The sequence below is a fragment of the Taudactylus pleione genome, unplaced genomic scaffold, assembly GCF_031769625.1.
Source record: "Taudactylus pleione unplaced genomic scaffold, aTauple2 ptg000044l, whole genome shotgun sequence".
Classification (NCBI taxonomy): Eukaryota; Metazoa; Chordata; class Amphibia; order Anura; family Myobatrachidae; genus Taudactylus; species Taudactylus pleione.
In genome coordinates, this window is record NW_028284446.1 from 6,344,861 (window position 1) to 6,367,875 (window position 23,015).

Here is a 23,015-nt window from a genome sequence, read left to right on the forward strand (position 1 = left end):
AAGAAACACAAAACATTTATTTACTTTCATCTTTTGGGGGAGGTTCAGGGCCAAAAAAAATCACTTTATAAAAGCTAAATATACAGCACCTGTCCCAAGCATATAAATAAATGATTCTAAAATACAGAAAACAAAAAGAAATTATGGTAATGATAAAGTCTGTTATGGGATTCTGGCATCTGGTATTTAGTAAGGCTTGTTACACAGATTGGGGCCTAGTCATTATCCGTTTATCACCAATACTGGTGTGTCACGATCTCGCTTCCTCCCTCAGTCATGTTAAGCATATCGTTGAAGCCACAAAAAATTATAATGCAGTACACATTACTGCACCAAGCGATATGTAATGTAGCGGCCAGCAGTCTCACTAGGACGAATGATCTTCACCACCTGTCAGAGAAAACACATTTATTCAAACATCACAAAGCAGTACCAAATAGAACAGAGATACATCAGGGCTAGTAAACAGGAAATAATTGAGAGACCATGAATAAGAATTACAATGCAAATGCTTCAAATATCACATTAGGACACCAAGTTAGGATATACCAATTAAGTTACAACAATTTTAAATAATTCATTAACTTAGTGCTATATAAAGCATAGCAAACTTCAAACACTTAAGGTACAGTTACATTTTTTTAATTAAATGCACAATTCTTTTACTAGATCAGGCATGGACAGCATCTATCGCTCTCGGTAGCTTTGTAATGATAAAATAATAATTAAAAAAAATAAACAGATCATGAAAGTCAATTCAGATAGTTACACCATACCCCCTTTAATAAAAGGGGAAAAAAAAAAAAAAGTGGTAGGGGAGTTGCAGTACTTTTTTAGTTCTCAACTAAGAACTTGTATCCTATCTTACATCACCACACTAAATTATTAAATACCAAATGTTCACATTTGCATAAGTTTCCTTTCTGCACAAAGAGGAAGCTGAAACAGCCCACTTACCTGACCTCTCTTTAAACCAAAATATCTTGCCACAGGGTCTCCAGCTTGGATCCGAGGAAGCTGGGATTCTCGCAGTTTACTGAATAAAATAGTTAAGGTATTTTAAGATAGAAGATGTTTAGAAGACAGTTTATCGTGGCACCTTCTTTAAAATTAAATTGACAAATCAATGGTACTAGACTTGTATGCATTAAAGCAAAGCTGGGTACACACTGAGTGATGTGTACCTAGCCAATGTCGGCCGAACGGGCCATATCGGATCCTAGTTACTCATTAGAACTATGTAATGAACGACAGAGCGATCCCTTGATTCGTCCTTAATTTACATGCATGGAGCCGCAAGCGATAGTCAGGTTTGATGTGCAGCACATCAAACCTGACCTCGCATGCGACTGCGGGAGAGCGCATATTGTGCATACATACAAACTGCACAATAGGTCATTACGATTTGGCCCAATCGTAACGACAGTCTCAGTGTGTACCCAGCTTAACAAACAAAATATTTTATCTTATAAAGCTTGTCTGGTTCTGAAAAATCAACACGGTTGAACTCCTGGAATGGACAAAATTCTAATATAATGGAAAGATCACAACGTGCAACCCAGACATGAAAGGATACTATCTTGCCAGCAGCTCTGTGACTTCATCCTTTGTCATCACCACATGCTCAGGAACCAGCTGGAAAATACATGAAAGGAAAAAAAGAAAAACAAAATGTCAACACCAAAAACACATGACAGTCTGAGGAAGACAATGTGTATAATATGATGAAAGGTCAGATAGAGAAAGGCATAGTGTGATGGACAATAGCAAGATTGCAGCATAATGCTGGCTACACACTTAGACACGACGGATCAGACAACAGAGTGGCTGGTTTGTAAGCTATACACATTTACTAATTGGCCACTCGATATGTCTAGTCTGACATTACAACTGGTCGGGCATTTACATTTGCCCGCCCAGTTGTGATGTCTGTGTCAGCAGTCCCTGTTGTGCTGGTGTCTATGCGACGTTTACAGATATATTGGGTGTACACACCTGCCGATGCACTTGCAATATATCCATATATTGACAAGTGTATAGCCAGCTTAAAGAATTTCAAAACATGCACAAATAAATGCAACTTCCTTCTGTATCTGACTACCATCAGCTACTGTAAATAATGACCAAGTACATTGATCACATATTACAGGAAATTACATGCAGGTGAAAACAGCATTTCCCTCACATGACTGAACACTGGGCTCAGAGCCATATATTCTAGTCTAAGCTTGTAGAGAATACTCAGACCAGGGTAAAAGTCAGTTAAGCGTTGTCAATTCCAGTATAGAGCTTCTTACAATTAGCCAATCTATTTATTATAAAGGTTACATTTGTGACCCCCGTAAAAAAAAAAAAAAAAAAAAAAAAAATAGGACACACAGGGGCAGTGACATAGGTTGTTTTAGCCTCTTACAGTGCATGTTATTTGAAGGAACAGGATTAGAAAGGAAATAATTCAGTTTAGTATGTCTTTTCTACCTCTTTGAGGTCAGGGAAGCGAGCCCTAGTAGTTGCAAACAAGTAGTACAAGAACAGCCACTTACACCGCAACCACTGAAGTGAATGCCTTACCAGCTGGACAAGGGTAACTGCAGAATCACACCAACAGAAACACTGTTACAGGCCTCACCAGCGTAAGGTAAAGGTCTAAAGCTGGATACACACGATACAATCTGCACAACCAACAATAATCGCTGAACTTTCTGTAGTGCAGGACAAACGATATTGGGTGTACACACTGAAAGATATCAATGATGGATATATTTCAGTGAAGTCATCCTGCTACATCTCTGAACATGCAGGCCAACTTGGACGATTTCATCACTATTTGCATGTAGGGACGACCATAGATATAGTTATCGTCCATGCGGGAACGCGTATCAGTCATTCGTTGCGTAAAAGGAACGATATCGTTAATAAAAATCGTACCATGTGTACGCACCTTTACACACCGGATTTAAAATGGCTTCTTAAATTACTCCACTAAAACTGAATGCCCAGAACTAAAGCTCTTGGAAATGGAGATTCTCATTTCTTGTCATTATTCACTTTCTCGTGAGGTTACTTTTATAGCACTTTACATGCAGAGCACAAAACCCCTAAAACTACTCTGATTAATCACAAATAAGGCTATAGTCTGTCTGTAAAAGCAACTGTTTCTTAGCACTAGCCTACATCTCTGAACATACAGTAGGCAACAGCATTGATATTAACAGGGTGCTATTCAATCATTCTAAATGAAATTTACTGTTGTACTACCAAAGGGCAAGAGAAAAGGAGGCAGAGCTTAGCGTATTCACATCAGTAGTTGTTTGTCAGTCACTCACCTCGTGCTCTGTGATATTTATCAGAAGCTCCTGCTGCAGAAACTGTTCCAATATGTATTTAGGTGCCATGTCCACCAGAGACTTAAAAATAAATGGGCATATTAGGTAAAATTAAAAGGGAGTCAACTAAATAAATACAAAAAAAATATATATGTATTTGCAATTACCTACACTGGCTCCTTTTGTCCTCCAGAGTTAAGTCACCCTTACCTACAAAGTCCTCCCCAACGCACTCCTTCATATATCTCAGAATACACTCCACTTGCCCCCTTAGATCTACATCTGACCTGCTCCTAGTCTCCAACTCACTCCCGCTTACTTTACCCACTCTGAAAAGCCATCCCTATTAGATCTTACCTAAATCCTACTAACCACTAGTTCACCCATGCAAATGTCCCAATCTGTGTATGGAGCCACTTCTTTTTCAGCTGTGTATTCTTTCCCTTCGTTTTCTTCTCTGCATTTATTTAGTCTACGTTGTATGTCCCTCTTTTATGTATATCCTGTTTGCTCCATTGTCCTATGCTATGGAGAACTGTGGTGCCTTACAAAATCAACTGTAATAACATAGCATCAACATATGATGCAACGGTTTACAGAGAACATTTACTCATTTACATCAGTCCCGGCCCCAGTGGCGCTTACGCTCATACATCTATTTTTGGACTGTCAGAGAAAACTAAGGTAAACATATGGAGAACATACACAAACTTGGAATAGTATCCATTGCCCCAGCACTGTGAGGCAGCAATACAAACCACTATGTTTTGTTAATGACTCAAAAATCTTAGTATCATCAGAGTAGCTCATCCTTATTTTCATTACCTTCTTGTTTGAGGATTACTAGTCGGAGCTAACGATATAGAAGGGGTGTGCAGAGGTTTCTTCAGATTATTTTGCAAGCACTAGAGGTCATTCAAGCTTTTAGTTCTATCTCCCTTGTAGCAAGCTGTACTGTATTTAAGTGGGCGATAGACAGATGGAATCTATACTACTATTATGGTCAGAAATAGTAGATTTACCTGCTTAGCAGATGGCGTCATTCCTTGCTGCACCACTATAATGGCTCTGGTTATATTTTCTTCCTGCATTCTCTGGCAGTACATCTTTATAGTCTTTATGCCAACTTTTGGTTCCTCTTAAAAAAAAAAAAAAATGGAGATAGGGTAAGAACTTACCTTTGTTATCTCTCTTTCTACGAAGTCCATAGGGTCCACAGGGTGACCTTGGGTATAGGTGATGCCGAGTCATCTGGGCACCTTACACAGTCAATTTTTCTTCCCAGGATGCACTTGGGTCTCTTGCTATACCCCGCCCCCGGGCCAGAGGCACCTCAGTTTCGTAACAAGCCAAAAGGCCGTAGGAGGATAAAAAGAGAGAAGAAAGCCTGGAGCACACTAGAATCATATTCTCACACAGAAGGAGACGGAAAACCGGTGACCAGAGCGAAGCCCACCTGAAGCACAGATGCGTTAGAGTGGGTGCCCTGTGGACCCTATGGATTTCGTAGAAAGAGATAACAAAGGTAAGTTCTTACCATCTCTTTCATTTTCTACTTCAGGATCCATAGGATGACCTTGAGGATGTCCCAAAGCAGTACCCTCAAGGGTGGGGACGGTCCTGTGCAGAGAGGAGAATCCGCTGCTCGAAGGATGCATCCTGAGAGGCAAAGTTATCAATGCATAATACAGTAAAAAGGTCTGGACAGAGGACCACGCGACCGCCTTACAAAGCTGAACAGCCGAGGCACCATGCCAACCTGCCCACGAGCAGTAACAGAGGGCGGCACTGGATTGAGTGTAAGCCTCAGAGATCGCCATGCGACGCCACCTAGATAAAGTTCGCTTATTGGCTGGCCATCCCTTCTTGTGGAATCCATAGAGGACAAACAAGGAGTCTGAATTCCGAAGGGAACTAGTACGGTCCACATAAATCCTGAGAGCATGTACCACATCCAATGATGCCTCACCTGCTGAGAGGTCTGGGGACTTAAAGGCCGGCACAATAATTTCCTCAATAATGTGGAACTAGAAACCACCGTAGGAAGGAAACCAGGGCGAGTCCGAAGCACCGCCCTGTCCTGGTGAAAAACCAGAAATGGGGAACGACAAGAGAGCCCCCAAATCAGACAGACACTTTGGCAGAAGCAATAGCCAGAAGGAAAACTGTCTTAGCAATGAGCCATTTGAGTCCAGGGGTTCAAATGGAGGTCTCTGGAGGGCCTTAAGGACAACAGCCAAATCCCACGGCGCACAGGAGGGACAATGAGGGGCTGAATGCGAAGGACCCCTTGAAGGAAAGTGCGGATATCAGAAAGAGGAGCAATCCTTTGCTGGAACCACACTGAAAAGTGCAGAGACATGCACCTTCAGGGAAGCAAGGTGGAGACCAAGGTCCAAACCCACCTGAAGTAAAGTCAAAACTCTGGATACCCTAAACACTTGGGGGTCGTAACCTCTGGGACGACACCATTAAAAGTAGGTATGCCACACCCGGTGGTAAATCCTAGCAGAGGCAGGTTTCCGTGCCCTGACCCAGAAAAGCCTTTGGACCTTAGAAGGGATGTCTCAAGAGCCACGCCCTCAAAGACAGACGACCCAGGTCCGGGTAAAGGCATGGACCCTAAAAAAAACAGGTCTGGACGTTGAGGCAACAGCAACGGAGTGTCGATGGAGAGATTCTGAAGATCCGAGTACCAGTGATGTCTGGGCCACGCTGGAGCCACCAGCAGGGCAGTGCCTCCTTCCTGTTTGAACTTCCGGTTTGTGTACCCGTTTCCTCCCATTTCCCTCCTTTCTCGAGTAATTCAGAAGGTCCACTTGACCGACAGAGCGTCTACCAAGAAAGCTTCGGTAGTTTGTGATTTTGTCGAGAGGCCATGAGGTCCACGTCCGGAAGGCCCCACTTGTCTAATAGGAGCCGAGTCACTTCTTCGCGAAGAGACCATTCCCCGGGATGCAAGTCGTGAAGGCTGAGGAAGTCCGCTTCCCAATTGAGAACTCCTGGAATGAACACTGCCGATATGGATGCGCGATACCTCCGACATAGCCGCCGTACATAGAGTTCCTCCTTGCTTGTTGTAGGACCCTGAAAACTGCCTGAAGTTCCAATATGTTGATCGGTAGAGCAGACTCTTCTGGTGTCCATCTCCCCTGAAAGGAGTGTGGACCAGTCACTGCGCCCCAACCCCGAAGACTGGCATCCGTTGTCAGAAGGCCACCAAGTCAGAGCTAGACGCACCTCCGGAGAGAGTACCATTGTTTGTGTCCTTATCCGATGTGGTAATTCGTCCCACCGGGAGAGGATTAATTTCTGCAGAGGCCGGGATTGAAACTGGGCATATTCCACCATGTCGAATGTCGACACCATGGATCCCAGTAACTGCACGGCTGAGTGTATGGACACTCGGCGACTGTGGCGGCATCTGCGCACTCGCAAAGTAGAGATTTTGTCTGCTGTCAAAAAAATCCTCTGCTGTTGGGAATCTAGCAGAGCTCCCAGGTGGAGTTTCCTTTGAGATGGGATCAGGGAGGACTTCTTCCAATTGATTAACCATCCATGCATCTGCAGGACAGATAATGTCAGCTCTAGGTGGTGAAGTACCTCTGGAGACCCTGCCAACAGCAACAGGTCGTCCAGGTACGGTAAAAGGCGGACCCCTTGGAGCCGCAGATGGGCTGCCATTACTTTTGTAAACACCAGAGGTGCAGCCGAAGCAATAGGAATATGCAGGTATGCATCCAGAGACACCATAAAATCCCCAGGTTCCATAGCTAGTATAACGTAGAGTTTCCATCCTGAACAGAGGTACCCTGAGGAACTTGTTCAAGGACTTGAGATTGAGGATAGGTCAGTGGGATCCGTTCGGTTTTTGAACCAGAAAAAGGCTGGAATAAGCAGTTTCCCTCTGGGATAACGGGACCGGTACAATGACCTCTGCCTGGAGCATGGTTTGTACTGCCTTTTGAATGGCCAAAGCCTTGTCCTTGTTGGACAGGAGGCCTGTGCAAAAGAACTGATAGGGAGGCCGTCTGCGGAAGGAGAGGGCGTACCCCCCGAGAGACCACTTCTCTCAACCAGGTGTGTATGGTAGTCTGACACCAGCACTGGGCGAATTGAAGAAGTCTGCGTCTTACCCTGGGATGCCCCAGGGGGAGGCCCGCCCAGTTAGGCTGAGGGTTTGTCGTCCGGCTTGGCAGCTGGACGTATCGCACTACAAGCTCGTTTCTTAGGCTTGGTAGAAATCTTGGTGGAGAACGGCCTAGGAAAGGACTGGGTTCTTGACAAACCTGGGGCTCGATAGGTCCGAAATCCGAGACCCCAAGGGAGCAGGAGCAGATGGCAGACAAGCAGCTAGTGTATCAACAATTTTGTCCAAATCCGGGATGAAAAGGACCTTACCATTATAAGGTAAACACTTCAAGCCCTTCTTGGAGTCCGCATCTGCCCTCCAAGAACGAAGACACAGGGAATGGCGAGCCGCAATAGCCGCTGTGGAGTTCCTGGCATTCAATAAGCTGAAATCCAAGGCAGCTTCATTTATATATGTAGCCGAATCTCGCAGGCTGCCCACAAGATTCAACTGCTCCCTTGTCGCATCTGAAGACAAGGACACCTTCAGGGTGTTTGCCCAACATTACATAGCCTGAGCCACCCCGCAGATAGCCATAGCTGGTCTGCATGTGGCACCTGAAAGGGAATAAATGGACTTCAGGCAAGCCTCCACCTTTCATTCAGACAGACAGCGCTAGCATACAGTCACATATAATGCAGAATAATAAAAATACCTGCACTAAAAATCGCACTTTACTGGTCAACTATGCAGACTAGCGTTGGGTAGGACAAAAGTGCTACATACACTGACCACCGACCAGGAAGAGAGGTATGGAGGGAGACCCAGACTCCGCACCGCCTGCCTGTTTTCTGTGACACTCAGCCAGGAAGATGGCCACCGGAGATCAGGGTGGAGCCAGAGAAGGGAAGCTGCCACAGCTCAGCCACACAGCGGTGGAAAGGCACACTGTGCAGCAGGGAGGAGCCGGCTGTTAGATAGGGAAGGCTGCCTACCCTGGCCAGCGTTTAACCCCTGGGACGCTGGAGCGTTCTGCAGAACTCCAGCCCAAAGTCCCAGGTGGCTTAGTGGGGACACAGGACTTAGTGCCTGGCCCCACTTGCTGTCATACCTAGGGAGTCCCCCGTCCTTAGGGAAAAGACTGCGACTCGTCGCGCACCACTGCGGTGACACGTCACTTATCTGCGTCCCCATAACGTCCGGCCACCGTCCAGGGATCCTCCAGGGTCCCTGCTAGCCAAGACCCCAGAGGCCCGCCGAGATGCTTGGATCAGTACCAGCGTCGGCGGAGTGACAGAGCGAAAGTGCGTACGTCCCCTACCCTGTCCTTGCTGTCGCTATGTAGAAGCAAGCTTCTTTTAAAATAAAAAAAATCTTCGGAGGCTGCGTCAACAGCCCCCCCTGCGCATCAGTGACCTGACTCCGACCGGGCACCCAACAAAACTGAGGTGCCTCTGGCCCGGTGTACAGAGGGAGACCCAAGTGCATCCTGGGAAGAAAAATTTACTGCGTAAGGTGTCTGGATGACTCGGCATCACCTAGACCCCAATGTGGACCCTCTATGGATCCTGAAGTAGAAATAGTTAAGTAAGTCTACTTCACATTCATAAGTCACACACTTCCGGAAATGTCTGTACTCACCAGGGAAAAATACAAACATCTGGTCAGTAGGATCATCATTGTGAGCAACCAAAACGGTGAGATCAGTTCGACGGGGTCGTCCTTCACTTGGTTTGTCTCCAAATTGTCCTTTGAATTCATCCAAAGTCTGATCCAGCTCATCTTGGGTCACCAGGTAACCTCGATCATGGCACAACTGAGGGTTATCATAGATAGTCCAGGAAAATGGATTAATAAACTCTTCCCCTCACACCACACAATCAACAGAACATGTTGTGCAAATGCTATTTCTATAATAAAGATGTGGTTGTTACAATGAATGGATACAGTGCCCCTATGGATATCACAACCTGCTTCCCTCTTTCTGCCTGTTGCCATTTTTGCTTAGAAGAGTAAGCTGAAAATAGTATTCAGATCACCAACTCCATCTTACAGCTGACAACATCTAGAAAGTAGAGGCGCCATGTTTTGTCCTCCCAAACTTTTAATAGAGGCGCCACCTCTCCACTGAAAGGTCCGAGCTGGTTATCATGGAAAGGGACCCCAAACTGCTAGCTTCCCATTAGAAGTAATGAGCTCTGGATTTCATAATATAACGCTAGCCGCCCCCCTCCCCCACTTAGTCTTCATTAGCAGCACTTGTCCTTCATCAGTAAAATGTGTACATATTGCAATGCCACATCTGTTAGTATTTATGTTGTGCCCTTGGCTGACAGTTGGAAAAACCAGGTCCCGATATGATCAGACAGTAAATTATCGTGCTATAAAATGTAGTGTGTACGGAAATTCCAACTGTCAGGTTCCGATTCCTGCCGATAGTTCATGTTAAAATATCACCGTTGTGGGTGTATGTATTTAAATCAGCAATAACACGCCTCTCCTCTGCTCAATAATTGCGTATGCTCCAAATTGGATGTTCTCAGGATCATTTTTAAGCTCCAAAATTTGTGTAGCCCCTAACGTTGTTTAGCAAATCTGTCAGGTGTGTACCCAGCTCAATATATGCATATCTACCTGAAGTGATCCATCTCAGGACTATTCCAGAGCCTAATCGCGTGCTTGTTGCTTTATGTGATGCCACATGATAATATTGTTTTGGCTGGGTGAAAGCAACAAATTTTTTTTGTTGTTATAACAGTATGGTAGGTTTGGGCCTAAAAGAAACAAATGTCTTTCTTTTAAGTATTATTAAAATAAGATATGGATCTGTTACATATGTACCAAATGAATACGAATTTATTACTTTGCTTCTTGCTTTTAAGGATAGTTTAAAACACAGTCCAAAGTGGCATAATAGGGTAACTGACACAATGGAATTGAATGCAAATGATTTACCTATTGTTAAGCGATGATGCTATAAATACGTTTGGTTTATATATTGCTTAACACACAAAAACACACATAAATAAACCTACAAATCATGTCCTGGGACGGACACTCAGATATAGGAACTCTCAAGTAACGACATCACTGACACCGGTGGGAGGGGTCAGATTTCAAACCAATCATCAATGGAGCGGTTATGAAAAGATGGCCAGAATTGTACAATTGTCAGCTGATCAGGCTAATAATTGCAGTGTGTATGGACGCCACTGAGCCCAAACTACACTGGCCTGAATTTTTTACCTGCGATATTTAGTGGATGGTGAATTCAAAAATATAAAAAACTCATTTACCTCAATCAGGTCAGTTTTTTTTTACCCACCCCCCCCCCCCCCCAGTTTAAAAAAAGTTGATATTTCGTGAAGAAGTTATACAGTAGTTTGGAAATTATAATGTATATTGTTTCAACGCAGATTAATATGTACCAGGTGCAAATCACACACAAAAGTCTTTGAAATAACACACACACATATATATATACATACATACACACACACACAGTCAGGTGCATGAAAATATTGGGACATTGACAGAATTTTCATATTTTGGCCTCTATTCACCACCACAATGGCTTTGAAATGAAACAAACAAGATGTGCTTTAACTGCAGACTTTCAGATTTAATTTGAGGGTAATTACATCCAAATCAGGTGAACGGTGTAGGAATTACAACGGTTTCTATATGTGCCTCCCACTTTTTAAGGGGCCAAAAGTAATGGGACTATCAACTCAAAAGCTATTTCATGGACAGGTGTGGGCTATTCCCTCGTTATTTCATTATCAATTAAGCAGGTAAAAGGTTTGGAGTTGATTCTAGGTGTGACATTTGCATTTGGAATCAGTTGCTGTCAACTCTCAATATGAGATCCAAAGAGCTGTCACTATCAGTGAAGCAAGCCATCATTAGGCTGAAAAATCAAAACAAACCCATCAGAGAGATATCAAAAACATTAGGTGTGGCCAAATCAACTGTTTGGAACATTCTTAAAAAGAAAGAACGCACCGGAGAGCTCAGCAATACCAAAAGACCCGGAAGACCACGGAAAACAACTGTGGTGGATGACAGAAGAATTATTTCCCTGGTGAAGAAAAACCCCTTCACAACAGTTGGCCAAATCAAGAACACTCTCCAGGAGGTAGGTGTATGTGTGTCAAAGTCAACAATCAAGAGAAGACTTCACAAGAGTGAATATAGAGGGTTCACCACAAGATGTAAACCATTGGTGAGCCACAAAAACAGGAAGACCAGATTAGAGTTTGCCAAACAACATCTAAAAAAGCCATTACAGTTCTGGAACAACATCCTATGGACAGATGAGACAAAGATCAACTTGTACCAGAGTGATGGGAAGAGAAAAGAGTATGGAGAAGGAAAGGAACTGCTCATGATCCAAAACATACCACCTCATCAGTGAAGCATGGTGGTGGTAGTGTCATGGCGTGGGCATGTATGGCTGCCAATGGAACTGGTTCCCTTGTATTTATTGATGATGTGACTGCTGACAAAAGCAGCAGAATGAATTCTGAAGTGTTTCGGGCAATATTATATGCTCATATTCAGTCAAATGCTTCAGAACTCATTGGACGGCGCTTCACAGTGCAGATGGACATTACTTTTGGCCCCTTAAAAAGTGGGAGGCACATATAGAAACCGTTGTAATTCCTACACCGTTCACCTGATTTGGATGTAATTACCCTCAAATTAAATCTGAAAGTCTGCATTTAAAGCACATCTTGTTTGTTTCATTTCAAAGCCATTGTGGTGGTGGTGAATAGAGGCCAAAATATTAAAATTCCGTCAATGTCCCAATATTTATGCACCTGACTGTACACACACTGCACATTTGATGCAAATGTAATGGTGCATACACAAGGTGCGTTTAAACAGGACAATATAAACGATATTGTTTATATCTTCCTGCTTTTGGGCCCTTCCAACCCCCAAGCGGCAGTCGATGCGCGGGCAAGGATGGTCGATATCGACCATCGCGTGCATGCAGGCCAACCTGGTCGATATCGACCAGGTTACTATAGGGACCCACGATCGTAGGTCCTTACTGTTGTTTGTGGGTTGGTGCTGTGCTGGATGTACGATATCGAACATGCAGGACGATCAGACAACGATATCTTTGTTGTCTGATCACTCAGTGTGTACAGAGCTTAAGTTTGCTTTGAAACAATCACCATTATAATTTCCAAACTATTATATAATCTATTATTTATTTCCAGTTATTTATATAGCGCACACATATTCCGCAGCACTTTACAGAGAATAGTTGGCCATTCACATCAGTCCCTGTCCCAGTGAAGCTTATGCTCACACACGTACACACTAGGGTTATTTTTTTTGGGGAGCCAATTAACCTACCAGTATATTTTTTTAGAATGTGGGAGGAAAGCGGAGTACCTGGAGGAAACCCATGCAAGCTCAGGGAGAATATACAAACTCCACACAGGTAGGGCCGTGGTGGGAATTGAACCCACGACCTCAAAATCAATTTTTGAGGCGCTTGCAATTAAACCACACCAAACCTTCTTTTACAATAATTAGAACATCCCTTGCAGCTCCCCAAGACCAGCAGTCTGGAAACACTGTATAGTAAACAAATTGATGGAAGATAATTAAACCTCCAAAGGGGTGCGCAAAATCAATAGCACAGATGAATGTCTAATAATATAGATTTAATATCTCTATAGAGGACATAAATACATAATATATAAAAGATGACATAAGTATCAAAAAAATGTTTTAGAAGTATAAAAGCATATATATCACTTCATGAGATACAGTGTAATGTCTTTAAGATCTCAATTAGCAATCAAAAGATTAATTTGTAAGTAAAACAGTGGATTTGGCAGGGTTAATACCCAAAGAGAACACTATTATGAAGTAATCAGTCCAGTCCATTCCACCAATTGAAAGTTCCTTTATAAAAGCACAAAAAGTGGGCAAAAATAGATGGAGTGTCAATAATGGAGGGCAGTGGTGGGAATTGAACCCACGACCTCAGTGCTGTGAGGCAGTAATGCTAACCATTACACCGTCTGTGCTGCCCCATATCATTTACGAAATATGAACTTTTTTAAGCTTGAGAACAAACAAAACCAGACCTGGTTAAGCTAAAAGAGTTATATGTTTGAATTCAACAACCAATCACCAAATAACTGCTTATAACCCAACAATGAAAATAATAAGTGTGTGTGTGTGTGTGTGTGTGTGTGTGGACAGCCATCACTGTGGTGCCTAGAAGCAACCTGAACCCTAAATCAGCCCCTGATGTTCATGATGTGATGGAAATACTTTTCCCATTGAATAGCGGGTAATCAAAAGGTTGCCAGCCATTAGATGCAGCTTTCCCATGCCAGGAAGCAGTGTTTGGAGCTCAGCTAATGTGCGCATGCGCAAAGCTTTGACGTCGACTTTGCCGACTGCATAACCATTTTTTTTTTTTAAAAAGCCTAACATAGGTAAACTTAACTCATATCTATATATGCCAGGGCTCCACAATTTTTTTGTCAAATCTAGGAACCATGTTAAAAGTTTAGGAGCTAGACCATCGTCCATTACCAATATATATAAAAGCTTGTATAGACCACCACACATGCCCTTTCAGTGACCCTCAACCTAGAGGTAAGTCCCCTTTAATAGTGCCCCCAGTAGTAAGTGCCCTTTACTAGTGCCCCTAGTATACTTACCTAAGCCCCGATCCTGCGTCCGCTTCTCTTCAGAACTATGGGAGAGCCCATATTGCCCGTGGGGGGAGCCGGACGCTGGAGCTCAGGAATGAGCTCCGGCTGCAGCTGCGGAGAGTCAGGCGCCCGCTGGTAAAATTTCAGCAGGCGGCGGCTTCAAAGACTCTGTCACCAGGAGTAAAATCTTAATCGCCATGGCGACCGGGTTTTGTCAAGCCCTGGTATATGCCAATAGTGCAATACCACAGATATTTTTTTGTTTAACTCATTAGTATCATACAGACCTAAATTTGAGCCACCAGAGATAGCACAGGGAGAATATACAAACTCCACACAGTTAGGGCCATAGTGGGTATCGAACCCATGACCTCAGTGCTCTGAGGCAGCTTAGCGGCTGTTATCCCATGGTACCCCTTTAGAAGAGGGCAGCCACGTCCATGTTGTGCCCGATGCGGGCATCTCTCACCTGCATGATGGTCTTCCGGATCTTCCACAGCCGGTACGTCTCCTCCTCGTCATCCATGTCGCAGCTGCCCAGCTACACCACGCTACTCTGCTCTCTCACCTGGCTCGCTCAGCTCCAGGACCCCGACGGCTTCCGTTCCTGCTGCTCAGTCGAGCTGTCCTCATAACTGCCTGTTACATGCCAAGGACCCCAGGTCCCAGCAGAAGCTGCCCTTTCAGCTGCCTGTGTGTTTTCTTTGAACTTAACGAGTACCAGCGGCCTACTTATGTTATTCGCTGCTGCATAGCTGTAAGGACGCTGACTTATTGTGCCACACAGCAGGGTATCCGCATTGCACATTGCAGCTGTTATTAGGTGAGTACCTCTCACGTTGGTTTTCTGTGCAAGAAATGTCGCCGGTAATGGCAGGTGTCTGCCATGTTCCTGGTAGGTATGGCCGCTGCTGCTATACAGAAATCATGTATAGTATGCACTTGTTATTTGTATGCTGCTCACCGCCTTCCTAAATAAAATGTTTTTGTTTAGAAACGTTGTAATGTCAGAAGCTGCCAGGTATGTGTTTAGATTCAGGGGTGTCTGTCCATCCTTGGAATAAAGTTGGCCACATATATAAAGATTATTTCTCTAACCAACTAACTAGTTGGCTGGTTGGAATAAAAACTTGGTAATGCATGTGAAGTTGTGAACAAATGACAAGAATGCATCGGATAATTTGCAATCGCATGGGCCAGCTGAGTGACCCCTGGGGTCACGCAAGCCGGCCGCCGCAGATACAACGAAGAGGCCAGGAAATCTCCCATCAGTTGACGGAGATCCTGGCTTCTTCCCTCCCCCACCATCCCAATGGCAGCGACCCATCTCCGTTTTGGGAAATGGACGCCGTCGCTTCCCCATCAACAAACGGCAGCAGAGTGTCAATCAATAAAAGTCTGCTGCCGTCCGGTGCCATCCGGAATCTGCCTTCAGTGCCCTGCTGAATCATGGCCATTGTGTGCTCGCCTCTCGGGTATAGTCTCATCGAGTGCTGAACTGACTTCCCCTCCATCAGGGGAGATAAAGTGGAGAAATTGCCCTTAGCGGCCAATTGGCTTCTGTCATTTGTAGACTGTGCTAGATAAATGCTAGCTAAAAGCCAATTAGTTGCTGTGGGCAACTGCTTTACTTTATTTCTATCGAAGGTTTGACACCTCTCCCTCAACTTTCATCTTCAGTCCACATCCTACCTGGTATATTGTTCCATAGATAATGTAAACTACTGTACTATTGATCTGTCATGTTTTACTGTTGCTGCGTACATAGTGGGTTGCATAAAAATCTGCTTTAAAAAAACCCAAACGGATTATTTGATTTAAATCAGATTTTTGGGATTTAAATAGGATTTTTAAAAAATATATATTTTTCAAGTTAACGTTTTCAATTTTTAAACGTTTATTTTTTTTAAAAATGTAATAAAAAAAACCTATTTAAATCAAATAAATCAGTTTTTTGTTTTTTTTCTTTTGAAATCCGATTTTATGCAACCCCACATACCCTGTATTGCGCTATGGAAACTTTGTGGCACCTTAAAAATAAAGGAGAATAATAACACAGGGCTGCAAAATTTAAGGTATTGAAAGCTTTTTTAATAATACTTTTATATTCTAAATTATACTCCTGTGTACATCAAGAAATAGTATATTAAAAAAAATTACTACATCACATTTACCTATAGCGGGGTTACATACATTTTTAAGAGAAAACAAGAAGTGTAATTGTTTTTGACATATTTATTGTGAAATACGAAGAAGTGTAGAATAGATCACTGAGTTTTTGTCTTAATTACATAATAAAATAACAATAAAATCAAACAATAATAGAAACAGAACCGTAATTATTGAAAAAATCGTTAATATTTTGGTTTTTTTGTCTTCAAATTTCGTTTTGACGCTTTTCGCTTATAAGCTTTTTCTGCGTCGGCTCTGTGTATCATCCAGCAGTAGTCAGCCATCATGCTGACATCCCAATGACCCTGGTATCTTCTTTGTACATCTTTAACGTCTTGGTGGAACCATTCACCCTGTTCTTCACTGTAGTGTCTGAGATTATTCGGGAAATGCTCAATATGGGAATTAAAAAAATGTACCTTTTAAACTCATACTGCAGCCAAGGTTTCTGTAACTATTAAGCATTTCCCTGACAATTTGTAGTTTGAATCTTTGACATTGCCTTAAAATTGTAGTTGTTCTGTGTGTGCAATGTTCCTTTAGACTGTATGGGGTTTAGGCCCTTAGCAAATTTCAGCTCCAGACCCATGTGTCCTTACTTCCCCCAAAATTAAATTAAGTATCATCTTCACAATCTGTTCAATTTGTAAAATTTGCAGATGATATCTCCATTATGTGTTTGATAAACAACAGGGATGAGGGTGCTTATATAGTGCTCACTCTAGGTCTGGCGGCAGGCAGGGCATCGGACCTAGAGTTAGGGAATGAAAAGGGGGTTTGTCTTTATGATTCGTCCCCTTTTCCCCACTCTTGGGGGGCGTGCCCGGCACTAACGGACATGCCGGGCAGTCCCCAAGCACCGTGGTCATTGTGAATGGATGCTAGGCGCATGTGCCCGCCATCCATTCACCGGCGATGACCGCTGCTCTGCCGTTTTCCCCAACTGTAGGACACTGTTTGTTTCAGCGGGGCGCAAGTTGTTTCAGCGGGGTGCCGCACTGGAGGGCAGGGTGCTTTCTGCCCTTCAGAAATAGTGCCCCGCTGAAACAGCCTAGTGGGAACGCTACTTATAGAAATGAGGTAACAAAGTTAGCAAATTGGCGTAAAAATAACCTTTTCTTTTTATATGCTTCTAAGACAAAATAGTTGGTAGTTGACTTCAGAAAGGAAAGTAAAATGCCTAAGCAGCCGGTAGTGTTAGATGGTCTGACCATTGATAGGGTGGAATCCTTCAAATTTTTGTAGATTCATATCTCGAGTGACCTATCATGGTCGTTAAACACTTCAGTTTTATTTAAAAAAAGGCACAGCATCGCCTTTTCTTTTCGAGGCGGCTAAGGGCAGCATGCCTAAAGCAACACTTTTAAATTTTTACCATTGTATAAATGAGTTGTGTTTTGACGCATGGTATGGAAATTGTACAATTGCCGAGCAAGGTGCCCTTTAACATTTTGTAAAGAGAGCAGGAAAAGTGCTTGGTTTAAAGTTGCCATGCACTCAGAAACTTTTAGTGGAGGATTTTAAGGTTACAGGCTATTTTCTTTGATCGGATTCATGTATTACATGCTATTTAAAAAAAATAACCATCAGACAAACGGTTTACAACCATACTGACTTTTATGCATTTACATAATAGTTTTTGTTCCAACAGCTTTACGTTAAATTGTAATTCAGTTAAATCAGATATAACCTGCGCACTGAGCTCTAAAGCTGGGTACACACTGACCGATACATTGGCCGATCAATTGATCGGCCAATGTATCTGCTGCCCGTCGGGCAGTGTGTACCCGCGATATGTCGGTGAACGTCGGCGTTCATTGACATTGCATTGGCTGTGCTGCACAGCTGATGGACAGATATATCTGCAGACATTTCTGTCCATCAGCAGGTGTCGTACACACAGAGCGGCAGCCGCGAGGAGGGGGGTGGGACACGCCACGTGGACTACGGGACCTGCGGGCAGACACAGATGATGGTCGTTCAGTGTGTATGAGCAACCATCATCTGCAGATATATCTATATAGTGTGTACCCACCTTTAGAGTGGTGGCAAGCTGCACACAGCCAATAGGTGCCCCTACGTATTATAATAAAGTTTTTGCAGAAAAGATAGAGTGGTGTGGCGCTCAACCTATTTGATATTTTGAAGAAATTTGTGGTCTATCAAAAATTGGTAGTAATATGCCCAAAAGAGTATATGCCTTCTAATGTTATATATTCATTATTGCTGTGTAGAAAGTACATAAAAAGTACATAAAAATATCAGATGTGCAGAAAAATAATTCTTTACTTCTTTCACAAATATCTAAAACATCTAAAAAGCTGTATACATGTAGATCAAAGAAATCCAAATGAAGCCCTTAATCATAAATGGTTCCAAATCATTCCATTACATAATAAGTCTCATATGGTGACAGGCATCTCTTGTTATTTCAAGAAGTGATGCCAATGTAATCGGTATATTGAAAATGTCTGGGCAGACTGCGGCGTCCCCCTAGTCCACCTCTAGTGATATGAATAATGAACAAGTTCAATGTAATCTCACCGGTGCCCGGGATGGTCTTCTTGGGAGCGTGAGCTGGGAAACTGGGGCAGTACAGAGGGTCTCCTGGCTGGACCTCGTCCCCTCTGCACGGGATGACCAGCGGTGCGTCTGTTGCCAGACACGCTCCGGCACCCGATGCTCAAAGGGGGCTGGTCGATGCCTAGGGAGGGAATGTGACGGATAGGGTTCTGATGAACCGGTTGTCGGACAATATATCCCTATAACACACAGGAGATTAATTTCCAAAATAAGGAACCATCACCTTGTTAAAATTCATCTACATACGTGATATTCTGTATAAGTCGCGAAAAGAGATGACAATGCCGCATGTATATTTAATACACTCACATCATAAAGATGTAACACACATCTGATTATCAGATGATTTTTAGGTACATTTTTTGCTCAGTATCCCTGTATTAGAGCAACTTGTATGCTATTTAATAGAACATGATGATTATCCGTTTTGGACATACAAACCCATTAACAAATACAGCCCGTCTATATCAGCACGGCCCAGGCAATTGCATTAACAGAATGAAGGACGGAGGAGATGACCAATGGTGATGGACTGCTTACTAATGCTGGCCATACACACTACAATTATCGGGGCGATCCACCCTCAGATCGCCCCGATAATTGAAGCGTGTGTGCGGGCCACCGAGGGTTAAATATCGCTTGGTCGGACATGCCGGATTGTCCAGCATGCCCGTCCGATGCGATATTTATGCGTTAAACTGTCTGCCGCATTGGGCAGTGTATGCCCTGCCACGGCCGACAGACAGACATTTCCTATGATCCTTCCCATGGAAGGAACGGGGAACTGTCTCCACCCCCGGGGGCTAATACACTGTGAGACATCTCACAGAGTATGCCGTGGACCTGTACGGACTGGCAGCCTGCCAGATAATATGTCTGTTACCAATTGGTAAAGCTGGACGTGTATGCCCAGCTTTACCAATTGGAGAACAGAATAGGAAAAACTGAATAAATCGGTAACACACCACAATCTTAAATACAGGTCTCTCAATCAAGCAACTACACTACCTCCTTGAAAAAGGCCAAAGAAGGCTGTAACACGTTGGAGCGCTATACCTACACAATAACCTAAGAGATACTTTGTGACATCCAAGCAGAGAACAAGTAATGTAAACGACGAGTCAGGCTAGCTGCGGTCACGTGACGAACTACCCGGAAGTGCCAGCGACCGAGGAAGACGGAATGCATACGACGAGCCGGCGAGGAGTGGGAGCAGGACGTCTGGGGCGCGACTTAGAGGTGAATCTCTGCAGAGAGGGGGTATCCGACGACTGGTACATCAGAACCCTAGCCATCATATTCCCTCCCTAGGCATCGACCAGCCCCCTTTGAGCAACAGGTGCAGGAGCGTACAAAAAAGTTAAAAGAAAATAGACTGCATTATAAGGACCATCTATAGTGTGATGAAAATGCAAAATACCTATGGGTTATATGTGAGAAATAAGATGTGAAGTATATGAATATGATGCTGTAATAAAAAATAACAGTGGTCGTCTGGTACAAATTAATCAATAAGGAAAAGGGGGAGATAGCGCAACTAGTGAATAGGTGTTGTGTGTATATGTTAGTGCGTGGACAGTGTAAACTGACTGGATAATACTAGATAGGAACCTACTGTAGTAAAAACTAGATTGATTTATTGCATAATAAATTTAAATAAAAAAAACACTACTATATTTAGTACAGCAATTATGAGTATAAATATATACTATTGATAGGTACATAGATTGTGATAAATAAGCATTCACATATGGTAAATACACTGATAAAATTCCAGTATAAAAATCGAAAAGGAAAAATTGTAATAAAAATATATATGGATCCCTGACGGAAAACTTTGTGCACGTGTCTGGGTATTGTTCCAAAGACCTAACCTGCAGGTTGGTGTTGTTTTAGTAGTCCATGTCCAGAGGATTCTTGAAGTGCTATAAACAGGTGGTCTCTCCCAATGGTATTATCAGCTTGGCAGCTGAGCAGGAGCGTGTCTGGCAACAGATGCACCGCCGGTCATCCTGTCCAGAGGGGAGGAGGTCCAGCCAAGAGAACATCTGTACTGCCCCAGTTTCCCAGGTCACGCTCCCAAGAAGACCATCCCGGGCACCGGTGAAATTACATTGAACTTGTTCATTATTCATATCACTAGAGGTGGACTAGCGGGACGCCGCAGTCTGCCCAGACTTTTTCAATATACCGATTACATTGGCATCACTTCTTGTAATAACAAGAGATGCTTGTCACCATATGAGACTTATTATGTAATGGAATGATTTGGAACCATTTATAACTAAGGGCTTCATTTGGATTTCTTTAATCTACATGTATACAGCTGTTTATTATTATTATTATCATCCTTTATTTATATGGTGCCACAAAGGTTCCGCGGCGCCTTAAACAGTACATAAATGAGCACACAAGAGAAACAGTAAATAGTAATACAAAACAATGCAGGATAAGGACATGGTTTATAAACATAGCTGCATAACACAAGCAGCAGGGCCTCAGCAACCAAGTGTTAGGTGTCAATTGGGCAGTAAATGATAGTATAAGTAGGGGAAGGAGAAGCACGTCAGGGATAAGGGCCCTGCTAGTGAGAGCTTACATTCTAAAGGGGAGACAGACAGGAGCGACACAGAGGGGTAGATAGTGAGGAAGGAGCATGGAGCAGTGGGTTAGGATATGTGCTGCGGAATGTGTGTGTATAAGATGACCTGATGTAATGTCAAAGTTAAGTCCTTCATTCATCTATCTCTAGGACAAAAAATAGATTATGTTTATGTGTTATTTATTTGAGATATGTACACAAAAAAGTTATTGCACTTTAATATGTGTGTGTTACATTTTTGCATCTAAATACATCCCGCTAAAAATGCAGCTATTATGGGACTGTCCCGCCATCCTAATACAGTAGTGAATACACCCAGCTGCTGGGTGCTATGCCATGCTCCAGTGAGTGGGTGCATCTCACATTCTTGACCCACCCACAAATTGGTGCAGCCATGCCCAACATGCTGTGGTCCCTTTTTAGATGTTTTAGATATTTGTGAAAGAAGTAAAGAATTATTTTTCTGCACATCTGATATTTTTATGTACTTTCTACACAGCAATAATGAATATATAACATTAGAAGGCATATACTCTTATGGGCATAATATTACCATTTTTTGATAGACCACAAATTATTTCGAATTATAAAATAGGTTAAGCGCCATACCACTTTATCTTTTCTACGTTAAATTGTAACATGGCACTGACCTGAGTATTTTATTTATGTGAGAAGGAGTATATGTGTGTTTACTGTTGTCTGGGTGGCATATTGATATCTTGTTGACAATTCATTGTATTGTGTTTAATGACGTTAAAGTTTGTATTGTATACATTTTATTTTTGACTGAAAGGTTAGAGGGTTGCTGAATGGAGCCCCTGAAGTATATCAGGTTGCTTATTACTGATAATTTTATTGATAGAATATCTTTGTATGTGTGATTAGTGGCAAATAACTGGTGATGACCAGGACAAGAATGAATGGGAAACACCAAGCAGACAAAGAGTATCATGCACAAACCCCTCAGTTTGCTCACACTCTGCTCAAATGTATGTCAAAAACTGTGTAGTCTGTATTTTGAACTACCCAAACATCAACACAAAGCATTTGTGTTGGACACCAGTATAAGATTCACACCTAACGGTATAGAGCAGGGCTCAACAAATAAGATTTTACACCTGGCGACCGGATTTGCAGAGACCTTGGCCCGTCAGTGATGACCATGAGGAACGAAAATCCTCTCGGTCAACTCCACACTGCATGACTATTGTATCCAGCAGTAGATATGCAAAAGAGGACCCACCCCCGTTTTGTGATTGGAGTTGCTATAGGCTGCTATTGGCGGCACTGGCAGTCTGTTTCATAATTTGAGCAGGCCCTGCAGGATGTGCTGCAGCACAGACAAGAGTATTGGCCTAGCTCTCCTCACCGCTTTAGTGTCACTTTGAGGATGTTCCCAACTGCCATTGCCCTCCATTCTGCCATCACAAGCAAGGCTGGCTCCCGAGTCTTTCAGCGGAGAGAACGGTGCTGGGCTTCCCCTAATCATAGCAGGCAAGCTGGAGCCGCGGACACCTGCTGTGTGACATTCATTCAGACCAAATGCTGCTGGCTGCTCTTCCACAATT

At 43.2% G+C, this 23,015-nt stretch overlaps 2 protein-coding genes across 2 annotated transcripts in view; one reads left to right on the plus strand and one right to left on the minus strand.

Moving 5' to 3' along the window:
- Window positions 1-14,764, minus strand: POLR2E (RNA polymerase II, I and III subunit E). Its single transcript, XM_088460355.1, has 7 exons — window positions 14,560-14,764; window positions 9,040-9,214; window positions 4,349-4,464; window positions 3,327-3,407; window positions 1,577-1,635; window positions 958-1,036; window positions 1-390 (listed from the first exon to the last, which is right to left on the minus strand). Exons 1-7 carry the CDS (start codon window positions 14,614-14,616, stop codon window positions 325-327), a joined length of 633 nt encoding a protein of 210 aa, XP_088316481.1. The 5' UTR covers window positions 14,617-14,764; the 3' UTR covers window positions 1-324.
- LOC148537771 (uncharacterized) overlaps window positions 14,678-23,015 on the plus strand; it is a 57,083-nt gene continuing 48,745 nt past the window's right edge. Inside the window, exon 1 of the mRNA XM_088460353.1 lies at window positions 14,678-14,913. The gene's annotated coding sequence lies outside the window, so the exon portion shown is untranslated. The remainder of the gene's footprint in view (window positions 14,914-23,015) is intronic.

Coding starts and splice junctions, on each gene's coding strand:
- POLR2E (XM_088460355.1), bottom strand. CDS start 14,616: ATGGATGACGAGGAGGAGACGTACCGGCTGTGGAAGATCCGGAAGACC. Junction 9,215..14,559: donor TCCGGAAGACCATCATGCAG/GTGAGAGATGCC, acceptor GATAACCCTCAG/TTGTGCCATGATCGAGGTTA. Junction 3,408..4,348: donor TGACGCCATCTGCTAAGCAG/GTAAATCTACTA, acceptor TTTATTTTTAAG/TCTCTGGTGGACATGGCACC.